The sequence below is a fragment of the Erythrolamprus reginae genome, chromosome 11, assembly GCF_031021105.1.
Source record: "Erythrolamprus reginae isolate rEryReg1 chromosome 11, rEryReg1.hap1, whole genome shotgun sequence".
Classification (NCBI taxonomy): Eukaryota; Metazoa; Chordata; class Lepidosauria; order Squamata; family Dipsadidae; genus Erythrolamprus; species Erythrolamprus reginae.
Window position 1 is genome coordinate 13,226,507 of NC_091960.1, and position 15,394 is coordinate 13,241,900.

At 39.8% G+C, this 15,394-nt stretch overlaps 1 protein-coding gene across 1 annotated transcript; it reads left to right on the forward strand.

The window, feature by feature from the left end:
• Positions 1–1,790: 1,790 nt before the first annotated feature.
• On the forward strand, positions 1,791–13,063 carry RPA2 (replication protein A2). The gene is made up of 9 exons (XM_070764028.1): positions 1,791–2,073; positions 2,700–2,791; positions 2,874–2,975; positions 4,147–4,260; positions 7,366–7,440; positions 9,981–10,094; positions 10,589–10,702; positions 11,202–11,296; positions 12,266–13,063. Exons 1-9 carry the CDS (start codon positions 2,058–2,060, stop codon positions 12,348–12,350), a joined length of 807 nt encoding a protein of 268 aa, XP_070620129.1. The 5' UTR covers positions 1,791–2,057; the 3' UTR covers positions 12,351–13,063.
• Positions 13,064–15,394: the final 2,331 nt, after the last annotated feature.

A 15,394-nucleotide genomic window follows, 5' to 3' on the forward strand; every position in this document is an offset into this window, starting at 1 on the left:
TTTTGGCTTTTCCCAAGTTGCAGCTGTTCACTTATCCTGGTAAATCTGTATTTCAACAAAGAGATTAGTGCAGGAATGTTTCAGAGGCTTTGTTCGGGGGTGGGTGGGGGGGGTTTGCAGTTCTAATCCTGGCATCTGGAAGAATACCCATGGGGTATATGTAAAAAAAAGCCGGTGCTAAAAATAGGTGTTTTGTGCTGATATCTTTTCAAATTTTTTGCAACACTGAGATAAAATGTCTCTACAAATTTGGGAGGGACCAGGAGAACTTTCTACAAATTGGTGTAGGTGGATGGCAGCTCCTCTTTCTTTATAGACAATAAAGTCGAGCCATTCCTCAATTTTATATTTAAAAAGCAAGTTTCATTAATCACGGGTTTCTGCCAGTGAGATTTACAACAGACCTTCATATCTTCATGTAAATAAACAAAAGACTGAAGAGTTTTACCAGCTGAATTATCTGAATCTAAAAAGTGATAACTCTTCAATTAATGAAGGTTTGTTAATAAAACTAAAGTGCGACAGTTCTGCAGATACTTTCATTTTTCAAAAATGGTATGGACAAATGCCATAACAGAAAGATATGTTTCCCACTAATAAACAATTTTTTCCAAATAAAATCTGAATGCCCAGACAGGAATTTTAGCTTCTTTCCTATTTTAAGGAAATACAGCTATTTTAAGGAAATTTCAACCAAAAAATGCTCTGCCTTACACATTGGCAAAAAGAATCAGAACACCAAATACTGTACAAGCTAAATAAACAAGATCTTGTAGACAACTTTCACTCCGTAAAAGACCTTGGAATGTTAATATCAAATGACCTAACTGCCAAAGTCCACTGCAACAACATCACCAAAAAGGCTTCAAGAGTTGTTAACCCAATCCTTCGTAGTTTCTGCTCTCACACTACTAACCAGAGCATACAAAACTTTTGCCAGACCAATCCTTGAATAAAGCTCATCTGTCTGCAACCCGCACCATATTTCGGATATAAACATCCTAGAAAATGTCCAGAGATACTTTACTAGAAGTGCCCTCCACACCTCCACTCACAACAGAATACCCTACATCAGTGTTTCCCAACCTTGGCAACTTGAAGATATCTGGACTTTGCTGGCTGGGGAATTCTGGGAGTTAAAGCCCAAATATCTTCAAGTTGCCAAGGTTGGGAAACACTGCCCTACATAACTAGATTTACAATCCTAGGTTTAAAAAGCTTAGAACTACGTCACCTTAAACACCATCTAAGCATAGCCCATAAAATCATCTGCTACAACATCTTTCCTGTCAATGACTACTTCAGCTTCAACCACAACTACACACAAGCACACAACAGATACAAACTTAAAGTAAACCGCTCCAAAGTTGACTGCAGGAAATACGACTTTAGTAACCGAGTACTTGATGCATGGAATTCACTACCTGACTCTGTAGTATCATCACTTAAACCCCCCAAACTTTACCCTTAGACTATCCACTGTTGACTCTCCCGATTCCTAAGAGGTTAGTATATAAACATTGTTATATCTTTGTATACTACCAATATACTCGACTGACTAAATAAATAAGCCCACCCGACCTGTCTGAGGGGATACAAAGAGCTGAAGAAGCTACCCATCTATAAAGAGAGTGGTCAGCGAAAGCTAAAATAGTTTACTTATTAAATCCCCTAATTTCCCGTCAGAAATACAATTCTCAGACTGTCAATTCTTCGGCACGCCTCCTGAGAATTCTGGGAGTTGTAGTTCCGGAACTACAGTATTTTCGCATGCGCCATTGTAGCTTCTCTTTTTTTTCTCTTTCTGTTCGGCTTTCCTATCCAGACCCGCTCTCTTCAAAGCGCCCGCCCCCTTTCGGTTTCCCCATCCATCGATTGGTTGGAAGAAAGGGTGGGAAAAGGCGGGGGAATGATTAGTAGCCTGTCCCGAGCGCCCTGGTTTGCGCGCGTGTCGGAAAAAGCGCGCGAGCGTGGAAGCGAGCAGTTCTGGCGCAGCTAAAGCTGGAGTTGAGAGGGAAACCTATCCGCGCGTGGGCCCTTCTATTTTTTGCTGCACCATGTGGTCTGGTCACGGTGAGGGCGGGTGATGTGTTATTGTGCGCGGGAGTTCCGAAGGCATTCCCACCTTTGGGGGGCGGGGGGACAGTGGGGGATAACATCTCCCATTACCCACAGCATGCACGGCTGTGCCACATTGGAGCTGTAGTCTTCTCTTTTTTTCTTTTTCTCCATGATTCCATTTAAAAACGATGCCATTTATTCGTGGTGTATTGCCGCCCCTCTCACCCTATGTAGCTTACAGTAAAATAAAAATTTAAAAGATGCATAAAATAAAATATAGCATCCCTGCATTTTTATACTATTATATAAATAATGTGATTCAGTAATTGGGTCCTATCTGGCAGAAGTCTGGAGGTCCTATCTGGCGAGTCTGCGGCGAGGGGTGGCATACAAATCTAATAAATTATTATTATTATTATTATTATTATTATTATTATTATTATTATTATTATTATTATTATGTACTATTCTGATCCTCCCCTGCAGATGCTCATGAATCTCGTCATATTTTTATTTTTGGTTTCATTTTAATATTGAATGAATAAAAAAAATAGCTGCTTTGGAAAAATTCAGAAACTGAAAAATGCAAAGAAAAATGTTTTTTCCCTCCTCATGTTTTTTTTCTATTATCCTTCTAGGAGGTTATGACAGCAATTATGGCAATAATAACTATACACAGTCGCCTGGAGGATTTGGGTCGCCTTCTGCAACCCAAAGCGAAAAGAAATCGGTAGGTACTTCTTTATATCCAGTCTGTTTTCTGAAAAAAGTGACAGGAAAAAGATTATAGTGTAAAAATTTCATCTTTGCAGAGGACAAGAGCTCAGAATATCGTTCCCTGTACAGTGTCGCAACTATTTTCGGCTGAACAAGTGGATGATGTTTTCAGGGTCCGTGATGTTGAGCTTTCACAGGTAATTTTCAAAATTGCCTTTACTATGTATTATTATTATTTATTAGATTTGTATGCCGCCCCTCTCTGCAGACTCGGGGCGGCTCACAACAGTGATAAAACAATATACAGTAACAAATGTAGTATTAAAAGTCTAAAATAACAAATCTGACATTAAAAGTCCCATTATTTAAAAATCATACACACAAACATACTGTACATAAAACTACATAGGCAAGAGGAGATGTCTCAAATGTATACATTTTATTATTGATGTATTATATTTATTCAGTTTATATGACTGCTCATTATAAAGAAATGACAGTGGGTGGCAAACGGTATTTTTTTAAAAACCCATTCATGAATATAAAAATTAAAAGACATAGCAGCTGAGAAGATTCCCTGCAGAGCTGGTAGTAGAGAACCAGGTCTTTAGGGCCTTATAAAAAGCCGGCAAGGTTTAATTTCCAGAAGAAGAATGTTGTATAGGGTGAATGTTGTGGCAGAAAAGGCACACTTCCTGGCTCTTGCAAATCAGCATTTCTTGCCAGTGAGATGTGGAAATAACAACAACAACAAGAGTTGGTAGGGACTTTGGAGGTCTTCTAGTCCAACCCCCTGCTTAGGCAGGAAACCCTACACTATTTCAGAGAAATGGTTGTCCAACATCTTAAAAACTTGTGTTGGAGCATTCACAACTTCTGGAGGCAAGCTGTTCCCATCATGTCAAACCCACATTGGATGAACAGAGAAAATTGTAAAGATGTTCCTTAGGTAACCTGTTCCCAAGACATGAAAAGCTTTAAAGGTGACAAACAGCACTTTGAATTGTGTCACAAGCACAACAGCAGTGACACAGCTCACAAAATAGTGGCATTATGTACTCCAAGCAACTGACACCATTTACTATCCATGCAGCTATATTGGATATCATTTGTATTGGCATACAAATCTAATAAATAATAATAATTCGAAGCTTCTGAACACAGTTCCAGTTTTTAGTTCTGCCAAGAGTGCTATACAAAGATTTTATTTAAACGTTTCCTCTCTAATACGATGCATTTTCATCTGATGGTACCAAAACATGATCCATTCACGATGTATACATTTGTGGGTTTAATGAACACATGGATTAATAGGAGAGGCCACTTTATAATCTGTTTATTGAGATTTCCATGCATTTCCACATGCAGGTTATTATTATGGGCATAATCAGGCAGGCTGAAAAAGCTCCAACGAATATTCTCTACAAAGTGGATGACATGACTGCAGCCCCGATGGATGTCAGACAGTGGGTCGACACGGATGTAAGTTACACATAGGCTTCGATATACATGAAAAGAAGGAAGCATGATGTGGCAGCTTATAGAGATGAGGCAGTCCATGTTCAAATCCATACGCATTTTAGAACTAATAAGAAAATAAAAGAGTGGGCCGTAAACGCTGCCTTGAGTTACAGTGGTCCCTCGCTATATTGCGCTTCACCCACCACGGCTTCACTTCATCGCGGGTTTTGAAGTCAGCGTTGGCACAGATACGGCGCTTAGAAGTTTGGAAGGGCAGGACAAGCCAACCAGCCCGCGGCTGGGCGAATGATGAGCGGGGCGGGGACTGAGCTCCGGCGGAGGCCCGTCCCCTCGTTCAACCCGCCTCGCCAGTGCAGAGAAGGCAGTCTTTGGAGGCGCGCTTAGTGGTTGGCGGCGGCGGCGGTGTGCTTGGGGTTGTAGAAAGAGCTCCCGGCGAGCGCGAGCAAAGAAAGGAACGCGATGCGGCGGGGATTTCCAGACTGGGCTCGAGGGCGGGAGAGGAAGTGCTGGGCGGGTGGAGGGGGAAAAAAAAAGAAAAGAAAAGAGAGAGAGAGAAAAAAAGAACCAGCCGGGGCAGCTTACCAGGGACTTTCCAGCCGGGGCAAGGCAAAAAAGACAACGTTTGTCCGAACTGCTGCAAAGAATAGCAGTGGGTCGCGAATGCTCGGGGGCGGCGATTCTTTTGCCCCCCTCCCCTTCTTTTCCTCAGGCGCAGAGTAAGTAGTCGTGGGGGGGAAGGTTAGCCGGCCGTTGCTCGCCTCCAGGCATCCGGAGTTGGTGGGAAGGAGGAGAAAGGGAGCAGGGAGCGTCCCCCCTAAAGAACTATCAGTCGATAAATTCCCCATCGCGGATTTCACCTATCGCGGCCGGGTCTGGAACGTAACACCAACGATAGGTGAGGGACTACTGTATTTAGAAGGACCGCGATTCTAAATGTATTTGTTAACAGTGTTTGCAAATTGATCTCCCTTAGCTTTGGTTCTTCTTTGGGATAAAGCAGTGTTTCTCAAATAGTGTGGTGGGTTCCCCTAGGGGGACATAGAGTGATGCTGCAGGGAATAGGGTTTTTTTGCACCGAACAATAGCACCCAGCACAGAGCAGGAGATATGAAGTGCAGATAAAAAACCCTTAAGAGACACCATGGAAAAATATTTAACAGGGATGAAAAGAAAGGAGAGAGGTGGAGATAATAGATAGATAGAATTATTTATTGGCCAAGTATGATTGGACACACAAGGAATTTGTCTTTGAGTATATGCTCTCAGTGTACATAAAAGTGTTCTGTCGGGCTCTCTGGCAGAATCCTCCCAAAAATTCACAGGTACAAATTTCAGACACACACACGTTTGAAAATTCAAAACAATGTTCTTTATAATGAAAAGTCACTTAAACCAAGCCCTCTTTTGGTATAACAAACAGCACTCGTCTCCAAACAAACTGGTAATTTGTACAAGTCCCTTATCAGTTCTGTGATACTTATCTTGCAGCTGTGAGGCAATTCACAGTCCTTCTTTCACAAAGTGACACACACTTTGCTCTGGTTTAGTTTCAAAGCGGGGAAAAATCAGCACACAAAAAGTCAAAGTCAGTAAAGCAGTCACGAAACACAAGGATCAGATAATCCTCCACAATGGCCAAACCCACAGGCTGCTATTTAGAGCAGCCTCACTAATGACCACAGCCCCACCCAACCACAGGTGGCCTCATTTTCTTTGATAATAATCTCTCAGTTGTTGCTGCCTATGCATCGCTCTCCGCATGCGTGGCTGTATCATTAACTCTTGTTCTGAATCCAAGGAGGAGCTAGAGAATTGATCTCCTTCTGAGCTGTCTGCCACACTCTCCTCCTCCCTGTCACTCATGTCTTCTTGGTCAGAGGAGCCTTCATCAGCAGATTCCACCTGGGGGGGGGGGAAACAGGCCTACAGCATGTGTATGTCTCCCCCACATCCACAGTCCTTGGGGCAGGAGCAGGGCCAGAGCTAACCACAACATAAAAGAAAATATAGATTTGTCAAGAATCATGTGGTATAGCACTTAATGATTGCCATAGGGGTCAAATAAGCAATGAAGAAATAATATTAATAAAAATCTTAGGATACAAGCAACAAGTTACAGTCATACCATCATAAGTGGGAGGAAATGGGTGATAGGAATGATGAGAAAAAATTACTAGTAGTAATAATAGTGCAGGCTTAGTAAGTAGTTTGACAGTGTTGTGGGAAATATTTGTTTAGAAGAGTGATGGCATTTGGGAAAAATCTGCTTCTATCTAGTTGTCTTGGTGTGCAGTGCTCTTTAGTGACGTTTTGAGGGTAGAAGTTGAAACAGTTTATGTCCAGGATATGAGGGGTTAGTAAGTATTTTCACTGCCCTCTTTTTGACTTGTGCAGTATGCAGGTCCTCAATGGAAGGCAGGTTGGCAGCAATTGTTTTTTCTGCAGTTCTGATTATCCTCTGAAGTCTGTGTCGGTCTTGTTGGGTTGTAGAACCAAACCAGAACAGTTATAGAGGTGCAGATGACAAATGAGACAAATTTAAGTCTCCCAAAGCTTAGACGAGGAAATATGACAAACCATATGTAGCGCTTTGGCTTCACTGCGATTACGGTAGGAGAAGAGAAAAGACCGGTATGTTTACTGCAGTGTTTCCCAACCTTGGCAACTTGAAGATATCTGGACTTCAACTCCCAGAATTCCCCAGCCAGCAAATGCTGGCTGGGGAATTCTGGGAGTTGAAGTCCAAATATCTTCAAGTTGCCAAGGTTGGGAAACACTGGTTTACTGTGTCTAAAAATGTTGGTAGCAGACAGCATGAAGCCAAATAAATTAAGGCATCACTTAAACACATTACACCCCAATCACACTGATAAGCCGCTTGAGTTTTTTCAACGGAAATGTGCCGAATATTGCAAACAATCGTCCCGTCGGAGAGCGGGCGCACGAAATGTTTACTTCTTCCTGGGGGGGCTTAACAGAAATTAATTGAGAAGCACTGGGATAAAGTAAGATAATGGAATCCTGCTAGTTTAGGTTGATTTGCATTACTTTGTGAAACATTGCTGTCAAATGCCAAGAAATCGTTGTCTCTTCTTTTTATTCAAGGAGGAGGGCAGTGAAAATGTGGTTGTTCCACCAGGAACCTATGTGAAAGTAGCTGGCCACCTGCGGTCTTTCCAGGTAAGAGCTGTGCAGCAAAAATATTTGAAAAGGAGAAATGCCACATAGTGCTGGATAATTCTGTTTTGTCAAAAGCATTGAACTCAATCTGTATAGTCTGGAGGACAGAAGGAAAAAGGGGGACATGATGGAAACATTTAAATATGTTAAAGGCTTAAATAAGGTCCAGGAGGGAAGTGTTTTTAATAGGAAAGTGAACACAAGAACAAGGGGACACAATCTGAAGTTAGTTGGGGGAAAGATCAAAAGCAACATGAGAAAATATTGTTTTACTGAAAGAGTAGTAGATCCTTGGAACAAACTTCCAGCAGACGTGGTTGGTAAATCCACAGGAACTGAATTTAAACATGCCTGGGATAAACATATAACCATCCTAAGATAAAATACAGAAAATAGTATAAGGGCAGACTAGATGGACCATGAGGTCTTTTTCTGCCGTCAGTCTTCTATGTTTCTATGTTTATTTTGAGCTCTCAATGAAAGACATTTAAGTGCTGTCTTGTTTTATCTGTGGCTCTGTTAGATGAGAAGATGGCAAGTAGGTTTGTGTGTGTGTGATGTGTGGGTTCCTTGATTGATCTGTTTAGACATTTTTCTGTTATTTACACTCCAATAGATACGTTACTTTCCTTTTCCCCCAAGTCAGATAAATTAGCTACATCTTACGGGAAATTATTTATTACTCAGTAAATAATTTAGTCATGAAAAAAGTTTTTTTTCCTCTTGTCATATTGCTATTGTTTGCCTGGGAAGGAAATCAGTTTGATTTAAAATATTCAGCCATCTTCAGTTAATTTAAACTAAGGCGTGGTATGTTGTATGATCCAAAGCACAATAAAGCTATAGAAAAGTACAGTGATACCTTGTCTTACAAACTTAATTGGTTCCGGGATGAGGTTCTTAAGGTGAAAAGTTTGTAAGACGAAACATTGTTTCCCATAGGAATCAATGGAAAAGCGATTAATGCGTGCAAGCCCAAAATTCACCCCTTTTGCCAGCCAAAGCGCCCATTTTTGCGCTGCTGGGATTCCCCTGAGGCTCCCTTCCATGGGAAACCCCACCTCCGGACTTCCGTTGCAAGCGAAGCCCTCGTTTTTGCGATGCTAGGATTCCCCTGCAGCATCGCAAAAACACAGAAGTCCGGAGGTGGGGTTTCCCATGGAGGGGATCCTCAGGGGAATCCCACAGAGCAAAAATGGGTGCTGTGCTGGCAACGGAAGTCCAGAGGCAGGGCATCCCAACGGTGGCGGTGGGTTTGTAAGGTGAAAATAGTTTGTAAGAAGAGGCAAAAAAATCTTAAACCCCGGGTTTGTATCTCGAAAAGTTTGTATGACGAGGCGTTTGTAAGACGAGGTATCACTGTATAATATATTTTAAAAAATAATTACAAGTAGTTGTGAATTGGACTCATGGTAAGTCCCTAAGCATGAGAACAGAGAAGAATTTTAGCAAGTGTGAGTACATGTAACTGTTTTTAGAAGTAAATAATGTCTGGTAGAAAAGACACTTCACATCTGAAAAATCCAGTTAGCATTCTAAGGTTAAGCATCAGGCAAGACTGTATTGTTTTACATTGTGAAAAGTAAAATGAGCAGCATTGGCTGTTAGAAAAACTAACGTTTTTCCTGTTGAGAACAATAGAATTTCTAAACGTAGATACAGCATGTGAAATTAATTAGAAATATTACTGAAGATGACAAAGATTTATATAATGAAGTATTCTTGCAATACTTTTTTTTCTTGGAACCTTTAAAGCACAAAAACCTAAAAGACAAATCTAAATTTTGAGAAGAATCCAAAAGGAGTAAACATTTTATAAGATCGTATACACTATTAAATATTTTTAGCACTGTTTAAAAAAAAAATATTGAATTTGCTGATACATGAAAAGGCTTGTTTCCCCCTGTAATGTGAATACAGTGGTACCTCTACTTAAGAATCCGAACCCAGAAAAATTTCCCAGGAAATTTGAGAGGGCACGAAGGCCCGGACAGTTTCCTGCCATTCCCCCTTTAATCCCGGCCATCTCAGGCTTTCCTGGGCTGCCAGAAGAGCCTTTCGGTGGCAGTTAAGGAGGCTTTGGCAGCCCAGAGCGAACAGAGTGTTTTCCTTTCTCTGGGCGCTTGGAGAGGGAATAAACCACTTCACTGTGGTGACTCCCTCGCACTGTCTACCATACACCCGGCGCAAGGTTGCCTCCCAGAGCGTCTGGGTGCAGAAAGGCAAAAGGGGGTACTCACCTCACCTTCTTCCTTCAGCAGCGACTGTCCTCCTCCTCCTCCTCTTCTTCCTCCTCCTCCTCCCACCCAAATTCCGAGCTTTTATTTCTTTCTTAATGGGTTTGCATGCATTATTTGCTTTTACATTGATTCCTATGGGGAAAATTGCTTCTACTTACAAACTTTTCTACTTAAGAACCTGGTCACAGAATGAATTAAGTTCTTAAGTAGAAGTACCAGTGTATTTGGAATTTATTTTGAAAAGTAGATATCTTGAGAGTCATTGGCCAAAACATGTTGAATGTTCCTTTAAAATTCCAGAACAAAAAGAGCCTGGTTGCATTCAAGATTATCCCCCTGGAAGATATGAATGAACTTACTACACATCTGCTTGAAGTTGTCAATGCACACATGATCCTCAAAAAAAGTAACATGGTAGGTGGGCAAGCAAAACACACTAATTCAGCCTTTCCTGGCCTAGTCACATATACTTAGGCAAACTGGCTTGCTATCCTAGATTCCTAAGAGGCCAGTAAGGGGCGTACATAAGTGCACTGGTGTGCCTTTCATCCCCTGTCCAATTGTCTTTCCTTTCTTTCTCCTATCGCATATATTCTCTTCCTTTCTTATATCCTCTCCTCTAAGTTCACTTTCACCCTCATTTATATTATCACATGTCTATTTTTCTTCCTATGTATTTGTGTATTGGACGAATGAATGAATGAATAAATAAATAAATAAAAATAAGCAATCTTAATAAATTAACATGGTTCCAGGTTGTGGAAGGAGGGAGCAAAGTGATTGAAAATTGTAGAGGGCTTTAACAAATGGGATTGTTACAGGTGGCTAGAGTCCTATTTCTATTTTACACATGCAGAAATACACATAATTACCCTAATTGGCCATTGTTTTTTTCCCTTGACTTTTAGCCCCAGTCTTCAAAAATACCTCAGACCTTTGGTGTATTTGAGACGAGCAGTATGTCAAATGCCGGAGGAAATGATACTTTAACAATGCATGGTCTTACCCCGCACCAGAGTCAGGTATGTATAGTTACCAGGTCACTAATGAAGGCAAAGGTATGTGTCCCAGGAATCTGTCTTCTGTGCTTTCGGATAATAAAATGCTGTAGCCCAACTTCCGGGAACTTCTCTCTCTTCCAGAATATGTGCTTTCTCCTCTATTCCTGGGATTTTTCATATATAATTGTGGACATCTAGGTCACGATTAAGCACAATTAACTTTCCCAACACTTTAAAACACAAGAATAAAATCCTGAAGTGAAAGGTATTAAATAAAAATGTCCTGCTGGCATGTGTACTTTCACTATGAAACTAAAACTCTGTACACCTGAAGAAAGACTGCTGGGACGGTTCATTTTTATGTCACTGCATGTTTCTGCTGTAGGTTGAAAACAGAAACTTGAGGATGGATGTATTACTTTGCTGTTGTATAACTAATAGGGCTTTTTGTTGTTGTTGTTAAACTTAAGTTAGGTCTTTCCTGCATTTGCCTTTGAATAACTGTGCTTGCTTTTTGAAGGTTCTGAATTTGATTAAAAGCTGCATGACAACTGAAGGGATAAGTCTTCATGATCTGCAGACTCGGTTGCATAATATTAATCTACAAACGATCAAGTACGTAATGGATGGTTTTTGACATACTGGGCTGTTGATATTCCTGTACCAAAAGGAAGTCATATTGATTCATTTCAAACCTGAAATCTACACCTGTGATAGAGTATTTAAAACAAAATTAGGATCAGGTTTATTTTTCTTACCAATTTTTTTTCAGAATCATATTGCTATATATTATTATTTATTAGATTGGTATGCCGCCCTTCTCTGAAGACTCAGCCAGGATAATTCACATTAAGCATTTTTTTACATTCCTCACCCTTTTGCATTTAAATTTGATGTGGGGATATGTGAGTTCAAGACGTTCCTCCAAAATGTTACCGTTTTCCCCAAAACAAGATATCCCTTGATAATAAGTCCAATCGGGCTTTTGAGTGCATGGCAATAAGGCCAAGTGCTTATTTCAGGGTTCAAGAAAATATAAGGCAGGGCCTTGTTTTTGGGGAAACATGGTACCAATAACTTCCCTCTTCTTTTCTAAGTTTCTTTGTAATAACTTTTGGGGTAGTTAATCACTTCTTACATGCATGTTTTTTGTTTTTGTCAAGTTTTTAGATTTGCTTCTTAATGAACTGATATTTTGTTGTTTTATGTATTGCATAGTAGTATTATATAGTCCTTGGAGAGGGGTGGCATATAAATCCAATAAAATATTAATAATAATATAGACTAGAACAGAATACAGTAGAATAGAATTTGTCAAGTGTGATTAGACACACAAGGAATATGTCTTACAACAATTCTACTTTTACCTTGATTTTATCCATTTTATCACTATTCAGGATTAGTTTGCATGCTATATATTGTTATAGCTTTGATTTTACTTTGGTTGGTGGCACCAACTGTGGCAATTTTAATTATATTCTGATTGGTTTTGTATGTTTCACCCTCTTGTGATTTCCCCCCCTCTTGTATATAAAGTTTAAATTTCAAGTTTTACTGAACAAATTATTTTTCCCCTTCCTTCAGGAAAGCTGTTGAGTTTCTTAGCAGCGAGGGACATATATACTCCACTGTTGATGATGAACATTTCAAATCTACAGATGCTGATTAAGGTCTCACTGATTTATAATAATCTGGGCTTTAACAGATCCAAGACTATTTTGCCTGATTTAAGTCTCAAAGTACTCTTGATGTTGACACACAAGACTGAATGGGACACGTCTAGAACAGCTGCCCCTATGGGGAAGGGTTTGCCATGGTTTAAGACTCAGCTTTTGTGCCTTTTTCTGTAAATGGAATCACTCTTTAAAAAAGTATTTTTTAGTAATATAGCAGTAGTAGATATTCAATCTAGGATGCTTTGCATTTCATAAAAACTTTGGAATGTCAAAACGTTTTAACTTTGCTCCAGGTTCTGTTTTCTTCTAGCTAAATATTAAACTGTTTGCAATTGTGTACAATAGAAGCCCCCATAACTCTGTATCATCACATTATGCAGCCTTGTGCAGTATTGGATTTTGCCTAATTCAGAAATCTTAGTTACGTACATAATTATATAATTTAATTTGGGGATGGATTCTTTCAACACAAACAGGTTAAGATTTATTCTTAGTTTTGCGATTTTATTTTAAATTCAGGAGCAAAATTAACACACATCCTGGAATCTGATTTGATTATTTGTACAGTAATTATAGATAACAGAGGCATTAATGTAGTTTATATACTCAAATTCTGGCTAACAATGTAAACATTTGTGAAAGTTAAGTTGACAATGGTGACATTTAATACATGTAAAAAAATATAATAAAATCTTGCTGTTCTGAATAGCCTTGTGTAATTAGTCTCAAGGTATGTTAAAGGAATAATGTAAAAACTTGGTTAGAATTGCAAGACTAAAATGCCATATTTTTAACTCATGGGCAGGATATACCCCAGGGATTAAATGATACGTTTTTGAATGGTTATGCCTTTTAATTTATTTTTTAAAAAATAATCAAATTCAATGCTTTTTCAGATCACTATTTGTTTCTTAAAATTTAAAACCTACCTCACCTCCATTAGTTCAAAGAACATATTCATCTCTCTCACATCTCCCCAGCCCTCAACAACCACTCTGTGAGGAAAATTGAATTGAATGATTTGTCCCAAGTCACTCTGAGTTTCCATGAATGACAGTAGATCTTCCTGTTCTAAGTCAACATTTCAACCTTTATTGTGATGGAATGTAGCAAGGAAATGGATTCAGAGAACAGTGATTGCAATCCGAAGTAGAAAGAGGCAACACAGTTTGGATGCGAGGTGTGAGAGAGAGGTTGAAGACCGCCCCTCCCTAATAGTTCATAGTATAGATCAGTGATGGGGAACCTATGGCATGGGTGCCAGTTGGCACACAAAAACTTATCTGCTGGCACGTGAGCCGTTGCCCTAGCTTAGGTCCAACATGTATGTTGGCCAGCTGATTTTTGGCTTCCAGAGAGCCTCCGGGGAGATGGGAGGTGTTTTAACCCTCCCCTGGCTCTAGGGAAGCCTTTGGAGCATGGGGAGGGCGAAACATGAGCATACTGGCCCCTCTAGAAGTTGACAAACAGACCACTTCCGGCCTCCAGAGGGCTTCCGAGAAGGTGGGAGAAGCTGTTTTTGACCTCCCCAGGCATTGAACTATGGATGTGGGCACTCACGCATGCATGATAGCATGCACGCACTTTCAGCACCTGATGAAAAAAAGGTTTGCCATCACTAGTATAGATGGTAGATGCTTACTCTGGCAAGATTCTGTCTATAGGTGTGAAAACAATAAAGGAACATAGTTGGGAATGTGCCCATGTGCTATTTTTGGTTTCAGACCTGGCAATTGCTGATCTATGCACCTCAAGTTATTTGGATCAAGAACATTTGCAGCTGTGCAAAGTATCTTGGGTTGACCCAGTTTTTAAATAATTTCTTATACTTTTGCATTCCACCTCTTAGTTTGAGTTTGTCTCTTTACCTTCAGAAAGGACGGGAAACACCCCCCCCCCCAAATGCCTATGGTATTGAATTACCTTTATCAGCAGCCTTATCAGCTAAAATTTGTATTTCACTTTTAAAAAGTAGAATGTTTCCTGCCCTTTATGAACTACCATTGTCGTTTTGGAGCAAGTTGTAACTTCTTCATATCTAGCACTCAAATACTTCTCCATATATGACATTTATTTCAATTTCATATTATTAAAAGGCATCACTTTTACCAGTAAGAGGAAATAAAATATGACCTTGTCTCTCTCTTGGTGGGCTGATGGGGCTCCTGCATGAATAGAATATGCTAGTGGTGTATATCTCAAGAGATGCAGATGTATGGCTGGAGAATAATCCAAAAAGGGATTTAATCCAAAATGATCCATTCTAAACTTCCTGCAAAACTACTGCTATGGAGATCCATGTAGCGTTTACATTCTGACAATGATTCATCAATATTGTGGCCCATTTCTTTAATGTGAATTTTTAGTACAACCACACTTAGAATACTGTATGTCTCTAATTCATGTCTCTAAACATGAATTATAATAGTATTACAGACCAAAAAAACCTGGCAAACAATTGAAGGAATGTGTTATCAGCTCCCCCCCACCCAAAGAACAAAATTAGTATTCTAGTTGAGAAGAAAAGATAAATGGTCAGGAGAGAGAAATATTAATTCATACTAAAAATGTAGGTTCTACTTTTATAATCCTGAAGCTAAATGCGGAGAGAAGATACCATTTTTACACAACATAAATTAAATGAATTCACTGCCATCCAGAATAGTGAATGCTGTCAATATAATTTAAAGGCGGGCTTGAACAATCCATGGAGTTACCAGTCTTTTCTCAATGGCTTTAAGTAATTCTCAGAATTAATAAAGGTAGTCCTCATTTAGTGACAATTACAACTGGTAATTCAATCGCTAGACAAAGCTGTCACTAAGTGAAACCCTGACTGCCTCTGATCTTACTCCAGCTTTTCTTGGTTCTACACATTGGTAAACGTAAGGATTGGTTATAAAGTTACTTATCCCTTCATGTAGTAACTGAATGATTATTAACCGAAGACTATACTGTATATGCTTTCAATATCGGTGACAAAGAACAGCATGGGAATGTCACCAATACATTCCACTTGAAAGCTTCCTGGAACCAT

What these genes read in the sequence shown, in the direction of transcription:
- RPA2 (XM_070764028.1), top strand. An exon ending in TTACCCCGCACCAGAGTCAG is followed by an intron (nt 10,703 to 11,201) that starts GTATGTATAGTT and finishes TGCTTTTTGAAG; the next exon opens with GTTCTGAATTTGATTAAAAG. An exon ending in ATTAATCTACAAACGATCAA is followed by an intron (nt 11,297 to 12,265) that starts GTACGTAATGGA and finishes CCCTTCCTTCAG; the next exon opens with GAAAGCTGTTGAGTTTCTTA.